This window comes from Aquarana catesbeiana, linkage group LG05 (assembly GCF_042186555.1).
Source record: "Aquarana catesbeiana isolate 2022-GZ linkage group LG05, ASM4218655v1, whole genome shotgun sequence".
In the NCBI taxonomy this organism is placed as follows: Eukaryota; Metazoa; Chordata; class Amphibia; order Anura; family Ranidae; genus Aquarana; species Aquarana catesbeiana.
In genome coordinates, this window is record NC_133328.1 from 368,295,464 (window position 1) to 368,311,727 (window position 16,264).

The following is a 16,264-nucleotide window of genomic DNA, read 5'->3' on the forward strand; positions in this document are numbered from 1 at the left end:
GCTACAGTCTCATGCCAACGTCATTGTAGCTGCAGCCATTCTGAATAAATATTTCCAGCATCGAGCCATAGGATAATATTGAAGGTAACTGTTAGGTAACTGGATCCTGCTAACAGCCAGCTTAATGTGGCAAACATTCTAGACAAGCAAAAGGCAGTGCATTGAAGCTTTTCCAATGCTTTTTGAATGAATTGTCATGAGAAAAGGGCTGGCTGGTTTTCTAATTCTGATTGTGGATCCCCAGTAGGCATAGTTCAGCTTGCCCCTGGAATCGGCATGCAACTAAAAACTGTTGAAGGGTAAAATATTGGCCAGGTAGGGAGTACCTCCAACCATGAGGGCAATCCTTGTCCATACCTGGAGCTTTGACAAGACTAAACCTGCACGTGCACAACTTTATTCCCTGATGCACGTGCACCAGAATTGGCTACAACCAAAGGTGCTGATCCCCATTAAGATTGTGGAATGGGTCACCCTGTGCAGATTTATAGTTGTCTTTCCAGGAAACTGTACTACTGGGTAGGGTTCTTAGGGGTGCTTTTTTTATCGAAAGAGCCACTCCCGAGCTAGGAATGCACGTCAGCCCCAAGGTCCCCTGGGGGTGTAAAACTGCCTCAAAAAGCACCTTGACAACTAACTCTCCAAAAAAAAGTCAAGCTGAAAGAGAACCCCTCAAGGTTCTTTGGGTTTTCTAGCAGCCCAGTGCCCTAAGAGAATGGCATGATGGAGTCTACCTTGGGCCAACAATTCTCCATGTATCCTTATGTGGTGCATACTGCTGCAACTGTAAATCCACAGGATTGTGTGATGCGGGTTAATGGATGGGAGGTTGTGGCACGCCTCAACTTTTGGAATGTCATCACTCTTATGGGATCTGACAGGTTACAAGGAAAGCTGATACCTGAAGAATGAGTGGATGTAATTTGTGCGTAGAGAGATGTGGACATCCCAAAGCTATCCACCCCAGTGGGGACTGCCTCACTAAAGGTGGAAGTGATGCAGGGGTCACACCATGAACTGTTAATGAAGCAAGACTGGGTCATATATGGACAAAATTTAAAGATCCTGTAACCCTTTGAAAATAAGAAGGAGCCATCTGAAGAAATGTCTAATGCCAGTTCAGTCCGAACTTATGTTCAGACCAAAATTATCCCGATTAGAAGTTTGGAAAGAGGCCGAACTAAATTGGTGTTAAAGATCCTGTAACCCTTTGAAAATAAGAAGGAGCCATCTGAAGAAATGTCTAATGCCAGTTCAGTCCGAACTTATGTTCAGACCAAAATTATCCCGATTAGAAGTTTGGAAAGAGGCCGAACTAAATTGGTGTTTAGCCAAGTTGAACCTCCAGCAGCAGTGGGAAGTGATATATCTAGCAGCATTATTACTACTGCTACTAAATTTAACAAGTTCCCCTCAGGCTTGTTGTGAGGAAGCCACCATCTTAAGAACCATGACTCTTCCCTACCCCAATATATTCAGCCGTCACCAGAGAATTCACGATTGAGAGCAGAATGTAAACAAAGGGGAACGGATTGAAAAACACATTTTGTTAGTATCTGGTAGCCCTCTTATTATTAAAGAGGGCTTACAGATTCAGGTACACCCCACACACACACACACACAGACCACCCCATGTTGAGGCATTTGGACTGCTATGGATCAGTGCACAGCCCCACCCCCACCCCCCTCAAAATTTGGTTACATAATAGGGAGCCCATCCCACTGTCTTCTGATCAGAATCCTTGACTGAGAGCTGTTGTTGATAGCTTGGTCGGTGTGCTTGGAGCACATACTGAGGGTGCATAATCTCTTGCAACCATGGACGCATATGTGCTGTATCTCTATGTTAAATCCCACCTCTCTTGCCAACATATAAATAAATTACATGACAAAAGATTAACAGTCAGCTCCCTTTGTCTTCAGTGGGGTTTGCATTTAGCATCCATACTTTAGTACTGTTTACCAAATCTGCCTCAAACCAAAATCTAGTTACATTTGGCTTATCTCTAGTCTTAAACAGTAAGACACAGACGGCAATCTGGGGTGGATGTGCAGTTCCCCACTTTGCTGTAAATCATAATCTGTTACACAGAAACACCAAGGGGCATGACAAAGTGGTTGAACAACTAGTGATACCCCAGCCTTTTAGATACAACGTGTTACATTTGGCTCATGCTCATGTGTTTGATGCTCATCTTAGGAAAGCTAAAACTCAGGAATGGGTTTTGCAATATTTTTACTGGCCCAGGGTAGACAGGGAGATCCAGAACTTCTGTGATTCCTGCCCAGTCTGTCAATAAACACTCAAAAACCCAGAAACAATCAGTTAAAGAATTACCTCATTTAGAGTTATCACATGGGAGATCAGGGCCGATCCTAGGGTCACAGATGCCTGGGTGCAGAAATATTTCTGGCGCCCCCACGTGGGCGTGGTCATCTTACCAACTCCTCCCCTTTACAAATGTTTCTATGGCAACGACTCAAACACAGAGATGTTCCCCTAAGAACTCTTCGTTGCCCTGGGATCCTCCCATGATCTTTTAACAATAAAGAAAATACAGGAAGAGCGTACACTAAAGAGACCTGGAGCGGAGTCTCTCTGATGCACACAGAGAGGGCTTCTGTTAGAGAATCTGTTAGAAAGAGCCCCCGGACATAGTAGAAGAGATGGTCAGAGACTGCAGACATGGTACAGGAGATAGTCAGAGACTGAAGACATGGTACAGGAGATGGTCAGAGACTGCAGACATGATACAGGAGATGGTCAGAGACTGCAGACATGGTACAGGATATGGTCAGAGACTGCAGACATGGTACAGGAGATGGTCAGAGACTGCAGACATGGTACAGGAGATGGTCAGAGACTGCAGACATGATACAGGAGATGGTTAGAGACTGCAGACATGGTACAGGAGATGGTCAGAGACTGCAGACATGGTACAGGAGATGGTCAGAGACCGCCGACATGGTACAGGAGATGGTCAGAGACTGGAGACATAATACAGGAGATGGTCAGACACTGCAGACATAATACAGGAGATGGTCAGAGACTGCAGAAATAATACAGGAGATGGTCAGAGACGGCAGACATGATACAGGAGATGGTCAGAGACTGCAAACATACTACAGGAGATGGTCAGAGACTGCAGACATACTACAGGAGATGGTCAGAGACTGCAGACATAATACAAGAGATGGTCAGAGACTGAAGACATGATACAAGAAATGGTCAGAGACTGCAGATGTTACAAGAGATAGTCAGAGACTGCAGATGTTACAAGAGATGGTCAGAGACTGCAGACATGTTACAAGAGATGGTCAGAGACTGCAGACATGTTACAAGAGATGGTCAGAGACTGCAGACATGTTACAAGAGATGGTCAGAGACTGCAGACATACTACAGGAGATGGTCAGAGACTGCAGACATACTACAGGAGATGGTCAGAGACTGCAGACATGTTACAAGAGATGGTCAGAGACTGCAGACATGTTACAAGAGATGGTCAGAGACTGTAGACATACTACAGGAGATGGTCAGAGACTGCAGACATGTTACAAGAGATGGTCAGAGACTGGAGATATAATACAGGAGATGGTCAGAGACTGCAGACATAGTACAGGAGATGGTCAGAGACTGCAGACATACTACAGGAGATGGTCAGAGACTGCAGACATAATACAGGAGATGGTCAGAGACTGCAGACATGAAACAAGAGATGGTCAGAGACTGCAGACATGATGCAAGAGATGGTCGGAGACTGCAAACATGTTACAAGAGATGGTCAGAGACTGCAGTTCCTGTGGATGTTAGTAAATAATGGCCGATCGGCCCTTTCACCTGACCCAGCGATACAGCAACAACAGTTCCTCTGATCAGGAGTCAGCTCACTCTGAATTGCCCGTGGTGACTCCGCTGGGTAGAGCCCAGATCTATATTCTGGCAAAGACTACATTCCTTTCTCCACCAGGGATGGTGCCAGGCTGTGTTGCTTTCCCTCATGTGGTGCAGGGCAGCGGGGTTCTCTCTCTGGTGGTGTTCCCTCAGCACTGTCCTCTCCCTCTGGAGTCCTGGGTGCACTTCCCTGAAAGCTTTCCTGGGCTCCTTGCTCTCTCTCTCCCATTCAGCTGAGCATGCTGTGTGGGCTGCAGTTTCTGTGTTACAGTGGAGCTGCCAGTCCTTGGGACTACATGTCCCACAATCCTCTTCTTTGCTCCTTTTTTTTTATTCCCTGGCCGATATGAAGGCGGGGAAAGAAACATAGTGCACCGCTCACTAGTATAGCAGCGCGTGCAAGGAGGAGAGGGAGAGGGGAAACAAGAGCCCGCGGCTGCAGTGGGGTCACAAGGCTTGGTGTCACCCAGTGCAGTAAAACATGGTGTCACCCCCCCTCCACCAACTATAGTCGCCCCTCAGTACAGACCCCCCTCCACTAAGTATAGACCCCCCTCCGTCAGTGCAGACCTCCCATTAAGTATAAACACCTCCCTCAGTATAGAACCCCCCAGGACAAAACACCCCCCTTTATCAGAATAGACCCCCCTCAGGACAAACCACCCCCCCTCCATTAGTACAGACCCCCCTCAGGACAAGCCGCCCCCTCCATTAGTACAGAACCCCCAGAACAAACCACCCCCCTCCATTAGTACAGACTCCCCCAGGACAAACCACCCCCCTCCATTAGTACAGACTCCCCCAGGACAAACCACCCCCCTCCATTAGTACAGACCCCCGAGGACAAACCACCCCCCCTACATTAGTACAGACCCCCCTCAGGACAAACCACCCCCTCCATTAGTACAGACCCCCCAGAACAAACCACCCCCCTACATTAGTACAGACCCCCCAAAACAAACCACCCCCCCTCCATTAGTACAGACCCCCCAGGACAAACCACCCCCCTCCATTAGTATAGACCCCCCAGGACAAACCACCCCCCTCCATTAGTACAGACCCCTGCGACAAACCACCTGCCCCCTTCCATTAGTACAGACCCCCCCAGACAAACCACCCCCCCTACATTAGTACAGCCCCCCATGACAAATCACCCCCCTACATTAGTACAGACCCCCAGGACAAATCACCCCCCTACATTAGTACAGACCCCCAGGACAAATCACCCCCTCTACATTAGTACAGACCCCCCAGCACAAACCACCCCCCCTACATTAGTACAGACCCCCAGGACAAATCACCCCCCCACATTAGTACAGACCCCCAGGACAAATCACCCCCCCTACATCAGTACAGACCCCCAGGACAAATCACCCCCCCCTACATTAGTATAGACCCCCCCAGGACAAATCATCCCCCCACATTAGTACGAACCCCCAGGACAAATCACCCCCCTACATTAGTACAGACCCCCCAGGACAAACCACCCCCCTACATTAGTACAGACCCCCCAGGACAAATCACCCCCCCTACATTAGTACAGACCCCCCTCCATTAGGCTAATTAAAAACACCCGGGCGGCAGCTGGAGAGGAGAGGACAGTGTGCAGCCGCGCCGCCCGGGTGAAGAACAGAGCTCAGGCTTGGGCAGCAGGCGGGACTCGGAGTTACACACAGGAGAAGTGGAACATGTCGGGCTCGGGCCGCCCCGCCGCCCCATGACGTCACTGCGCGGCCGCGGCTGGCCTCTCTCTGAACACAGAGACAGCCGGCTGTTTCTCTCTCCTCCTCTGACAGGAGGAGGAAGGGGGGATGGTGGGAACAGCGACAGCAGTGGCGGTGACCGTTGGAGAGAGCTGCCTACGGAAAAGGAGAGGAGGAGGGAGGGGAGCACTCAGCGGACAGCGCCCCCACCTCTGTGGCGCCTGGGTGCACTGCACCCCGTGCACCCCGGCCAGGATCGGCCCTGTGGGAGATGTTTCAGATGTTTGCAAGAACATAGTTTTTGTCCAAGATCCTAACTAATAAAGGGACCTTCTTTATGGTTATAAAGAGGTTATGCAAAGTGTTTAAAATTAAGCATCTACAGACTTCTGTGTATCTTTCCTAAACTAATGGGTTAGTTGAACGGGTCAGCAAAACCCTAAATAGGACATTTGAGAAAGTGCTTGAAAACAATGGTTGTGATTGGTATTGTTTTCTATAGCATTTGTTATTTGCCATATGGCAGGTTCCAAGGCATCCACTAGGTTCTTGCCCTTTGAGCTTGTTCATTAACAGGTGTGGTTAAAGATACATGGGAACTAGACCCTATTGCAGTATAGTGGGACACATTGCACAAATGCAGAACTGAATGGCACATGTGATGTCCATACTAAGAGAGCATTTGCAGGCTGGGCAAGAGGCTCAAAGCTGATTATCCAACTAGTTCATTAAGTTCAGAGAATTTCAGCCTGTCGATTGAGTTCTTGTATTGGTGCCAGCTGTTGAGGGCAAATTTCTAGATAAAATAGCAGGCGGTACGAAAGGAAGATTTAACTACAGTGCCTTGAAAAAGTATTTATACCCTTTGAAATTTTCATAAATTTTATTGGGAACACAAAGTGGCACATATTTGTGTAGTGAAAGGACAATGATAAATGTTTTTCAATTTTTTTTCAAATAAATATGTGAAAAGTGTGGCGTGCATTTGTATTCAGCCCCCTTTACTCTGATACCCCTGACTAAAATCTAGTGGAACCAATTGCCTTCAGAAGTCACCTAATTAGTAAATAGAGTCAACCTGTGTGTAATTTAATCTCAGTATAAATACAGCTGTTCCGTGAAGCCCTCAGAGGTTTGTTAGAGAACCTTAGTGAACAAACAGTATCATGAAGACCAAGGAACACACCAGACAGGTCAGGGATAAAGTTGTGGAGAAGTTTAAAGCAGGGTTAAGTTATAAAAAAATATCCCAAGCTTTGAACATCTTACAGAGCACCATTCAATCCATCATCGGAAAATGGAAAGAGAATGGCATGACTGCAAACATACCAAGACATGGCCGTAACTGACAGGCTGGGCAAGGAGAGCATTAACCAGAGAAGCAGCCAGGAGGCCCATGGTAACTCTGGAGGATCTGCAGAGATCCACAACTCAGGTGGGAGAATCTTTCCACAGGACTACTGTTAGTCGTGCACTCCACAAATCTGGCCTTTATAGAAGAATGGCAAGAAGAAAGCCATAAGAAGTCCTGTTTGCAATTTGCGAGACGCTATGTGGGGGACACAGCAAACATGTTGAAGAAGGTGCTCTGGTCAGATGAGACCAAAATTTTACTTTTTTGGCATAAAAGCAAAATGCTATGTGTGGTGGAGAACTAACACTGCACATCACCCTGAACACACCATCCTCACGTGGTGGTGGCAGCCTCACGTTGTGTTGATGCTTTTCTTCAGCTGGTCAGAGTTGATGGGAATATGGATGGAGATAGATACAGAAATCTTAGAAGAAAACCTGTTATGCCGTGTACACACGACATGCTCTGAAGCAAGTACGAGACGGAAGCTATTGGCTACTGGCTATTGAACTTCCGTTTTCTAGTCCCGTCGTACGTGTTGAACGTCACCGCATTCTGGATGGTCAGAATTTGGTGTGACCTTGTATATGCAAGACAGCTTGAGCGGAATTCCGTCGGAACTCCGTCGGAAAAACCTTCAGAGTTTATTCCGAGGGGAAAACCGGTCGTGTGTACAGGGCATTAGAGTCCGCAAAAGACTTGAGACTGGGGCTGAGGTTCACCTTCCAGCAGGACAATGACCCTAAACATCAGAACAGCCAGAACTACAATGCAATGATTTAGATTAGGGTTGTCCCGATACCGATACTAGTATCGGTATCGGCACCGATACCGAGCATTTGCCCAAGTACTTGTACTCGGGCAAATGCTCCCGATGCTTCCCCCGATACCTGGAAGACAGCTGTGATCGGCGCGTGGGGGAGTTACAGGATTCTCCCCCAGCGGCTTTCACCAGCTTTAGTGACATACAGCGGTGATCGCTCACAGCTGACTGTCACTGCATCCTCCTCCGTGCCCCCTCCGTTCCTCTGTGCCTCTCCGCTGTCCCCTGCATTCCTCTATCCTTATCTGTCCCCTCCGTACTCCCCCTCCGTTCCTCTATCCTTATCTGTCCCCCTCCGTACTCCCCCTCCGTTCCTCTATCCTTATCTGTCCCCTGCATTCCTCTCTCATCTGTCCCCTCCGTTCTCCCCCTCAGTTCCTCCGTCCTCCCCCTCCTTCCTTTGTGTATGGATAGAGTCAGCTGACTCTGTCCATTCACATAACTGAAACATTGTAATCTTCTGTGATTACGATGTGTCAGTTTATGAATAGAGAGGAGCCGCTGTCTTCTCTCCATTCATTCTCAGTGCAGCTGACGCTGCAGAGAAAGGGACTGGGGAATCTCTATCCTCTGTCTCTTTCTCTGTTTCAAGGGGGAGATATCAGAGGTCTGTTAAGACCCCTGATATTTCACCAAAGCCCCCCAACAGGGCTGATTTAAAAAAAAACAAAAAAAAACAATAAATAATAAAAAAATATTATTGTAAAAAATAAAAATTGTAAAAGAAAACAAAAAAAAACCACACACACATACAACGTTCACCCCCCCCCCCAAAAAAAAATAGCAAAAAAAAAACTGTCACGTGACATTAAAAAAAAAGTATCGGTAATCGGCATCGGCGAGTACTTGAAAAAAAGTATCGGTACTTGTACTCGGTCCTAAAAAAGTGGTATCGGGACAACCCTAATTTAGATCAAAGCATATCCATGTGTTAGAATGGCCCATTCAAAGTCCAGACCTAAATCCAATTGAGAATCTGTGGCAAGACTTGAAAATTGCTGTTCACAGACGCTCTTCATCCAATCTGACAGAGCTTGAGCTATTTTGCAAAGAGGAATGGGCAAAAATGTCACCCTCTAGATGTGCAAAGCTGGTAGAGACAGCCCCAAAAAGACTTGCAGCTGTAATTGCAGAAAAAGGTGGTTCTACAAAGTATTGACTCAGGGGGTGGAATACAAATGCACGTCACACTTTTCACATATTTATTTGTAAAAAAATTTGAAAACCATTTATCATTTTCCTTCCAGTTCACAATTATGTGCAACTTTGTGTTGGTCTATCACATAAAATCTTAATAAAATACATTTAAGTCTTTTGTTGTAACATGACAAAATGTGGAAAATTTAAAGGGGTGTGAATACTTTTTCAAGGCACTGTATAAGATCTACCATGCCCCAAAGACACACAAAGCTCACAGTGCTCAGGAGCTGGGAAGATGTGATGGGTAGTGGTTTAATAAGTCATAAGAATTCTCCATCAAATTGTTGGCAGTTTATTCACAAAATGTAAAGAAATCTGACTTGATAAAGCGAATGCGCGCGCAACGCATTGTCAGGGTAACAGGGGAGCATGCGTTCCATGCTGGCCATGGCAGCTTCCTCTTCCGGGATCGTGTTTCCATCCAGAGTACCAGTGACATCATTCCTACATGAGGCCTCTCTATTTGAGTACCGTGCCTCCGTCCAGGGCTCCAGTGATTTCATCCACACACACTGGCTGGTCTGGCTTGCATACACTGCTTGCTTCTTCCATCCCATGGCCGCTATGGTTGACACCTCCCACAGATCTTCCCATCCCAGAGCTTATTCATCAGTGCTTTAGCCAACCTCACAACCAGCGTGGTAACGTAACCCCATAATCATTTAAGTACATTGTTGTTTTTACATTTGGTGAATAAACTGCCAACAATTGTACTGGAGAATTCCCTATGACTTATTGAACCACCACTCATCACATCTTCTCAGCTCCTGAGCGCTGTCAGCTTTGTGTCTTCAGTTTCCTAGCATTCAATCCCATGTTACTGGACAGCAGCACTGTTGAGCTGTGACCACATATAATGACTTTTCAGCTATTAGCGCCTGGAACCCAGTCTCCATTATTCCCCAAAGAGAACATGCTACCAAATTTAACATGTTAATCTTATCAAACCCTGAAAGGAAAAAGAGGTGGGCAGTGGTCCAGATAGTACAGGAACATCCTTACTCCAAGATAAAAAAAATAAGATTATCTGCGCAGGAGTGCAGAGTCACACAAGTGCCGGTGGTCTTGTTGACTGCTGGGTTGCTGGTAGGCTGGCATGCCAGATGACAGCGGATGTCCTGTAAACTGGAACAGGCTGGTGTTTGGATGTAAAAAGCAGAAGAGCAGGTCCCAGTGGCTAACGGGCAGATGCTTGCAGCTGGTTAGTTCCGTGAGGACTGAAACACAGACAGGGTCAAATAAGCTAGGTCATACACATGCGGTCAGATCGGGTACAGATGCGGAGGAAGTAGAGGAGTCGAGGTTGATGCAGGTGGAGAGCAGGAGTAGTCAGAACAAGCTGGGTCAATAACTGGAACAGAAACAGATCAACAGGTAACAGGACAATTACGGGAAGGCTGTAGATGAGACAGCACTGATCCTGGGTGCTGATCTAGCTTAAATAGCCCATTTGGCGCCTTTATCTGTTACGGTATGTGCCACACACATTTGTTCACATTCCGGTGCATGCGCATATGCGTGCGCACGTTAGCTCTTCTTCCAGGCATTTGGGGAATATGGATTTGTCTGTCGCTATTATTCTGTCTTCTGACAGTACCTTCCTGACATCTGTTCTCGAAACAGGCCAATATATTTTTTATTGGACTTATTTGCTATTTTGCTAAAAATAAGTGCTTTCACTTTTCACCTTTTGCTAAAAAATAAAGATGATTTCAATATCGAAACTGTAGCGGCAGGAATCTTCTGATTCCTGCTGCGGCTCTGAGCAGCTAGTTGCGTCCACTAGACCTATTCACCATAATGACAGATCACCAGAGGCCACAGGTATTCGCAGCTGTTCGTAGAGCCAGCGATCACCACAGGTAATCACTGGCTGTGCAGAAAAGCCACAAATAGCTGCAGCCGCCAGAGACCTATCATTATAGTGAAGGGGGCCAGCGGACGCACCTAGTCGCTCAAAGCCGCAGCAGGAATCAGAAGATTGCTGCCGCTACAATTTGCGCCAGCCAAAATCCTTCGTGTGAATGTAGCAATTAATGTGTCACCAGGTTTCTCACATGCACATGATTAAGACCCCTTTTACACTGGGGGAGCGGCGCTTTACCGCTTTTTAAGTGGTGCTTTTGCAACGCTTTTTTGGCCAATAGCGGGGTGCTTTTACCCCAAAATAAGGGTTAAAAACTTCAGTTTTGCCGTGCTTTCAAAGCGCTTGTTGTATACAGTGCTCCCAACCCCCCTCCCCCCAAAGATGCTGCTTGCAGGACTTTTCATAACGTTCTGCAAGCGCACCGCCCAAGTGTGAAAATTCACACTGGAATGAATGGGAGGTGGTTTTCAGGCGCGTAGCATAGGCTATTTCCAGCGCTAAAGCGCCTGAAAACCACCCCAGTGTGAAAGGGGTCTAAGGGCTCCATGTTTTACAGCTGGATGTGAAAAAAGTAAACATTTTGTTTTCTTATTTTTAGATCTTAACCTCTTAATGCCGACCAGCCCCTGTCATTATACTGCGGCAGGTCAGCACAATCCCGAAAACCGTTGTAGCTATATGTCGGCTTGCGGGATCGGGACAGCTCACCCGCTGCACAGCGGGGGTGCCAATGCTCGTGGCCAATGGTCGCGATGGCCGCCGGCCATGAGCAATCGTGAGCAGGAGACACAGAACAGGGACACGTGTGTGTAAACACACACTTCCCTGTTCTGTTCTGAGAGGAGTGACAAATCGTGTGCTCCTATTAGCTAGGAACCACGATCCGTCACTTCCTCTAGTCAGTCCCCTCCCCATTCAGTTAGAATCACCTGCCAGGGAACACAATTAACCCCTTGATCGCCCCCTAGTGTTAACCCCTTTACTGCCAGTAAAATTTTTACAGTAATCAATGCATTTTTATAGCACTGATCACTGTATAAATGCCAGTGGTCCCAAAAATGTGTCAAAATTGTCCGATGTGTCCGCCATAATGTCGCAGTCATGATAAAAATCACTGATCGTCGCCATTACTAGTAAAAAAAAAAAAATAATAAAAATGCTATAAATCTAACCCCTATTTTGTAGACGCTATAACTTTTGCGCAAACCAATCAAAATACGCTTTTTGTGATTTTTTTTTTACCAAAAATTTGTAGAATACATATCTGCCTAAACTCAGAAAAAAAATGGGGATATTTATTATAGCAAAAAGCACAAAATATTGTGTTTTTTTCAAAATTGTCGCTCTTTTTTTGTTTATAGCGCAAAAAATAAAAACTGCAGAGGCGATCAAATACCACCAAATGAAAGCTCTATTTGTGAGGAAAAAAGGCCAATTTTGTTTGGGTACAGCGTCCCACAACCGTGAAATTGTCAGTTAAAGCGACGCAGTACCGAATCGCAAAAAATGGCCCGGTCATTCAGCAGCCAAATCTTCTGGAGCTGAAGTGGTTAATACATTCTGTTCTGGGTCCTGGAGCATGGAGACTTTGTAGAGCTTTGAGTGGAATAAAGTGTCTAATATTCCTAGGTCCACATTTTAAAAGGTTGCCAAACCAGAAATAATTAGTCTCAGCTGTGCACAGGCCTTCATAAATGTGAGCTGACTGATGCTGTTTGAAAAAGTTGACTGCTGACAGAACACAAAAAAAGTACAAGGACTACCTGTTTGTATTTTGAAACCCAATGGGGTACCATGTTACTAAGGACCTGACCCAAGTTTAGTTAATGGCTCTGATGAGCATATGTTTTGTTCATGTTATGCTATTAATTTGCTGTACAATCATTTGCAGTTTTACAACAGCGATTTTATCCCCTCCATTTCCTTTAACAAATATTTATATGAAATATTGTTTTCTCTTCTCAACAGCGTGGATGGTGGTGAACTGTTTGACAGGATTATTGATGAAAATTGCAATCTTTCTGAAGTGGATACAATATTATTTATAAAGCAGATCTGTGAAGGAATTCAGTACATGCATCAAATGTACATTATACATTTAGACCTTAAGGTACTGTAACTTGGGGCATTTTTACTTACAAGCTGTTTTTAAGGCAAGGGGGAACAAGACCATAGCAGTATGGCAGAGTACAGCTAATATTGTATTTTGTTCTGTATATTTGAAGTGTACCCAGCTGAAATAAAAACAGCTTTCCTAAAAAAACCCTCTAGTGTGCCACATTTTATCTTTCACACTTTAGTAATTCTCTGGTGCCACTGGAGCCAGCATGCATTCTTATGCAAATATTAACTTTCAAAAAGGCAAAAAATATATAAATAGGCTAGCAAAATACTAAAGCATATTTAGGCACTGAGCACTGTCGGGGGGGGGAGACTAGTCTATTCTTCCCAATTTAAATCCAATAAGTTTTAAATCCTAGTATTCATTGTCAAATCTACAATAGTACATGAATCTGGCTGGTTATACCTTTGTTATCTGGACTCCATTTTGCAAATGAATACTTTATGCACATGTAAGATGAGCTGATTTACAACATTCCTATGCACGCTGTATTTATGTTTCTAGGATGGATTCTGACTTTATTCTTATTTCTTTTCAGCCAGAGAATATTATGTGTGTGAGCCGTGCAGATTATCAGATCAAAATTATTGATTTTGGCCTGGCTAGAAGGTAAACTTTTATTGCTTGAACAATTGTCTTAGCATAATATTGAAGGTACAGCAAATAATAATTTAAAATAAAGCTAATGTATTTCTACAGAATGATCTGTAATCATTTAAAAAAAAGCTTCTAGTTTCACATATCATCTACAACACATAATACATATGTGCGCATGATGTCATTCTGAAAAAAAGAGCCCAAGATAGTTGCATTTTATTGATATAATAATTCTAATAACCCATTAAATTAAACAGAAAACTGTTGGGGTATTATTTGTGTCAACAAAGTATATTTCATGTTCTGTTATGAATCCTTTTATCCAAGGCTTGCTGATGTGATGATATCCTTATAATTACAGGGCTATGACATCATTAATTGTTTCAATAAAATTGTCACACCAAAAGCCTTCTACATTCATAGCATACACTTTGTATGTAAACACTTTTAGTGGCAGGCAAATGCTTTATATCCTTTCCCTGTTGTACTTGCAGCTTCTATACTTCTGTTCAATGGATTGTGGTTAAAAAAGCACCTATTTTATTTTATTATACTTTATCATACTCTAAGATACTCTAAATTACTCAGAATGGGTTTTTGACAAGGAATCTAATATTGTTAAAATGTTAAACTGTAAAATGGTCCAACTGTTCATCCATGCTTAACAATTACTATTACGTTAAGAGTACAAATTGTTATCAGATGAACCGCACATACTGTAATTACCATTCTTCCAATATAAGTGTTATTTGACACATGCTGTATGATAACCTCTTGTTTGTACAAATTATCCAGAAAACAGTAAAAATTATGGGGAAAAAAAAAGCACATCCGAGTACTAATCCAATGAATGATCATGAGTAATGTATATATTTCATCAATAGAAGAATTAATGGCGAAATGTATCAACTCTTTAATAGAAACAGGCAAGACTATACAGTCAGCCTATGCAAAGTTTGTCATAAAGGTCCCAGAAAAAACAGAATCAGTGGCCTTGCTGGTGGTTGTTATCTGTGGTGTTAACAAGGTAGTCCAGAATTAAGGCAAAATAAAATTATTTGTTCCCCACATAATGTTATGCAAATTAGGAAAACACACCACGTTCTACTCCAAAACAGTTTGCTCTTTGAGGCCAAGGTGCCCGCGAAGCCTCACTATGAGCAGAATGGTGCTTTGTGTATAATAGAGTGTGTGATATACCAAAATACATCTGTATTTTTGCTGTTTAGCCATGCAGTGCACTACAGTCTCCCAGCACAATTCAAGCAATGAGGCTCAGTAATTTATCCCGCAGGCCATTTTGTCATTCACTTTTATACAAGTCCTAAGTTTCAGTCTTCTGACTTCCTCTTTCCAACAACCTAAACATATGGGACTAAGATGGGTTTCTATCCCTCATTCTAGTAAAGTGGGTATATGTTTCAAGTAGCTCCAGCGCTGGAGCTCAAGGCAAAAAAAGGGAAAGAATTGATTGCACGCCAATTACTTCTCACAAGTATCTACTGAGTTAATAAGAAGGTACACATGAATAGATCACTGCATATCATGTTATATATACATATCACAGCAAAATTTTGTTAAATAATCAACATAGGGAATGGCATAAATTCAGTATATATATATATATATACACAGGAGTTATGCCGCGTACACGCGGTCGGACTTTACGGCAGACTTTGACTGGCGGACTTTCAGCGTACTTTACGACAGACTTTCTGAATGAACGGACTTGCCTACACACAATCCACCAAAGTCTGACGAATTCGTACGTAATGACGTACGACCGGACTAAAACAAGGAAGTTCATAGCCAGTAGCCAATAGCTGCCCTAGCGTGGCTTTTTGTCCGTCGAACTAGCATACAGACGAGCGGACTTTTCGACCGGACTCGATTTTGACAGATTAATTTAAAACATGTTTCAAATCTAAGTCCTCCAACTTTTGAGAAAACAAAGTCCGCTGGAGCCCACACACGATTGAATTGTCTGACGAAATCCAGTCCGCCAGGCAAAGTCTGCCGTAAAGTGCCGCTCGTGTGTACGCGGCATGAGCGGTTGTAGAGTACCATAATCAAACTAAAGAGCTAAAAGTAAAAAATAAATGTGCTTTTAATTTTTACAATAAAGTAATTTGATTTAAGAATAACCAACAGTATAGCATTAAACAATTTCAGAACATATTTTGTCAAAGCTGGCCAGAGTGTGATCACGCAACTTCAACATATCTAATATACTGTAACTTGAAGTAAATATCCAGGTGTGCTGATAACATATCATTTTGAACAGTACATTTTTTTAAGTTTTCATTTTGTAGATAGCGTAGTCTTTTTCAAAGGACATTAGACAGATGTAAAGGCATTTTTTCTATGTGGGGGGGCTTCTGGTACCAGTAGGTCTGTTTCTACCTGCCTTATGTGCAGAGTACCAGGTAAAACAGCCTGCTGTAAAAGTCTATGATAAGTGTTCTATGAGGTTCAAAACAAAAGGCAATGAAGAATAGCTTTAGGAAGCTAAGGCTGTTTGTTGGGTTCTTACTGTATGAGCTGTGACAACATTTACAATAAAGCATAAAGACTGTCATATTATTTACAGAAACTCCTCAGATTTGATTTATGTGGAAAAAACCTCCTAGGCATTTCTTTGTAAGGTTACATGCCAGTTTATTCCATTCTGGTTATTACTCATTGTATGTATAAATGGCTGGTTA

At 44.0% G+C, this 16,264-nt stretch overlaps 1 protein-coding gene across 3 annotated transcripts in view; it reads left to right on the forward strand.

The window, feature by feature from the left end:
- MYLK4 (myosin light chain kinase family member 4) overlaps nucleotides 1–16,264 on the forward strand; it is a 236,582-nt gene that overhangs the window by 209,201 nt on the left and 11,117 nt on the right. For all 3 annotated transcript variants that reach the window (XM_073630957.1, XM_073630958.1, XM_073630956.1), the window contains 2 exons: nucleotides 12,809–12,950; nucleotides 13,501–13,571. In XM_073630957.1, the coding sequence (XP_073487058.1) occupies nucleotides 12,809–12,950; nucleotides 13,501–13,571 (213 nt within the window). The remainder of the gene's footprint in view (nucleotides 1–12,808; nucleotides 12,951–13,500; nucleotides 13,572–16,264) is intronic.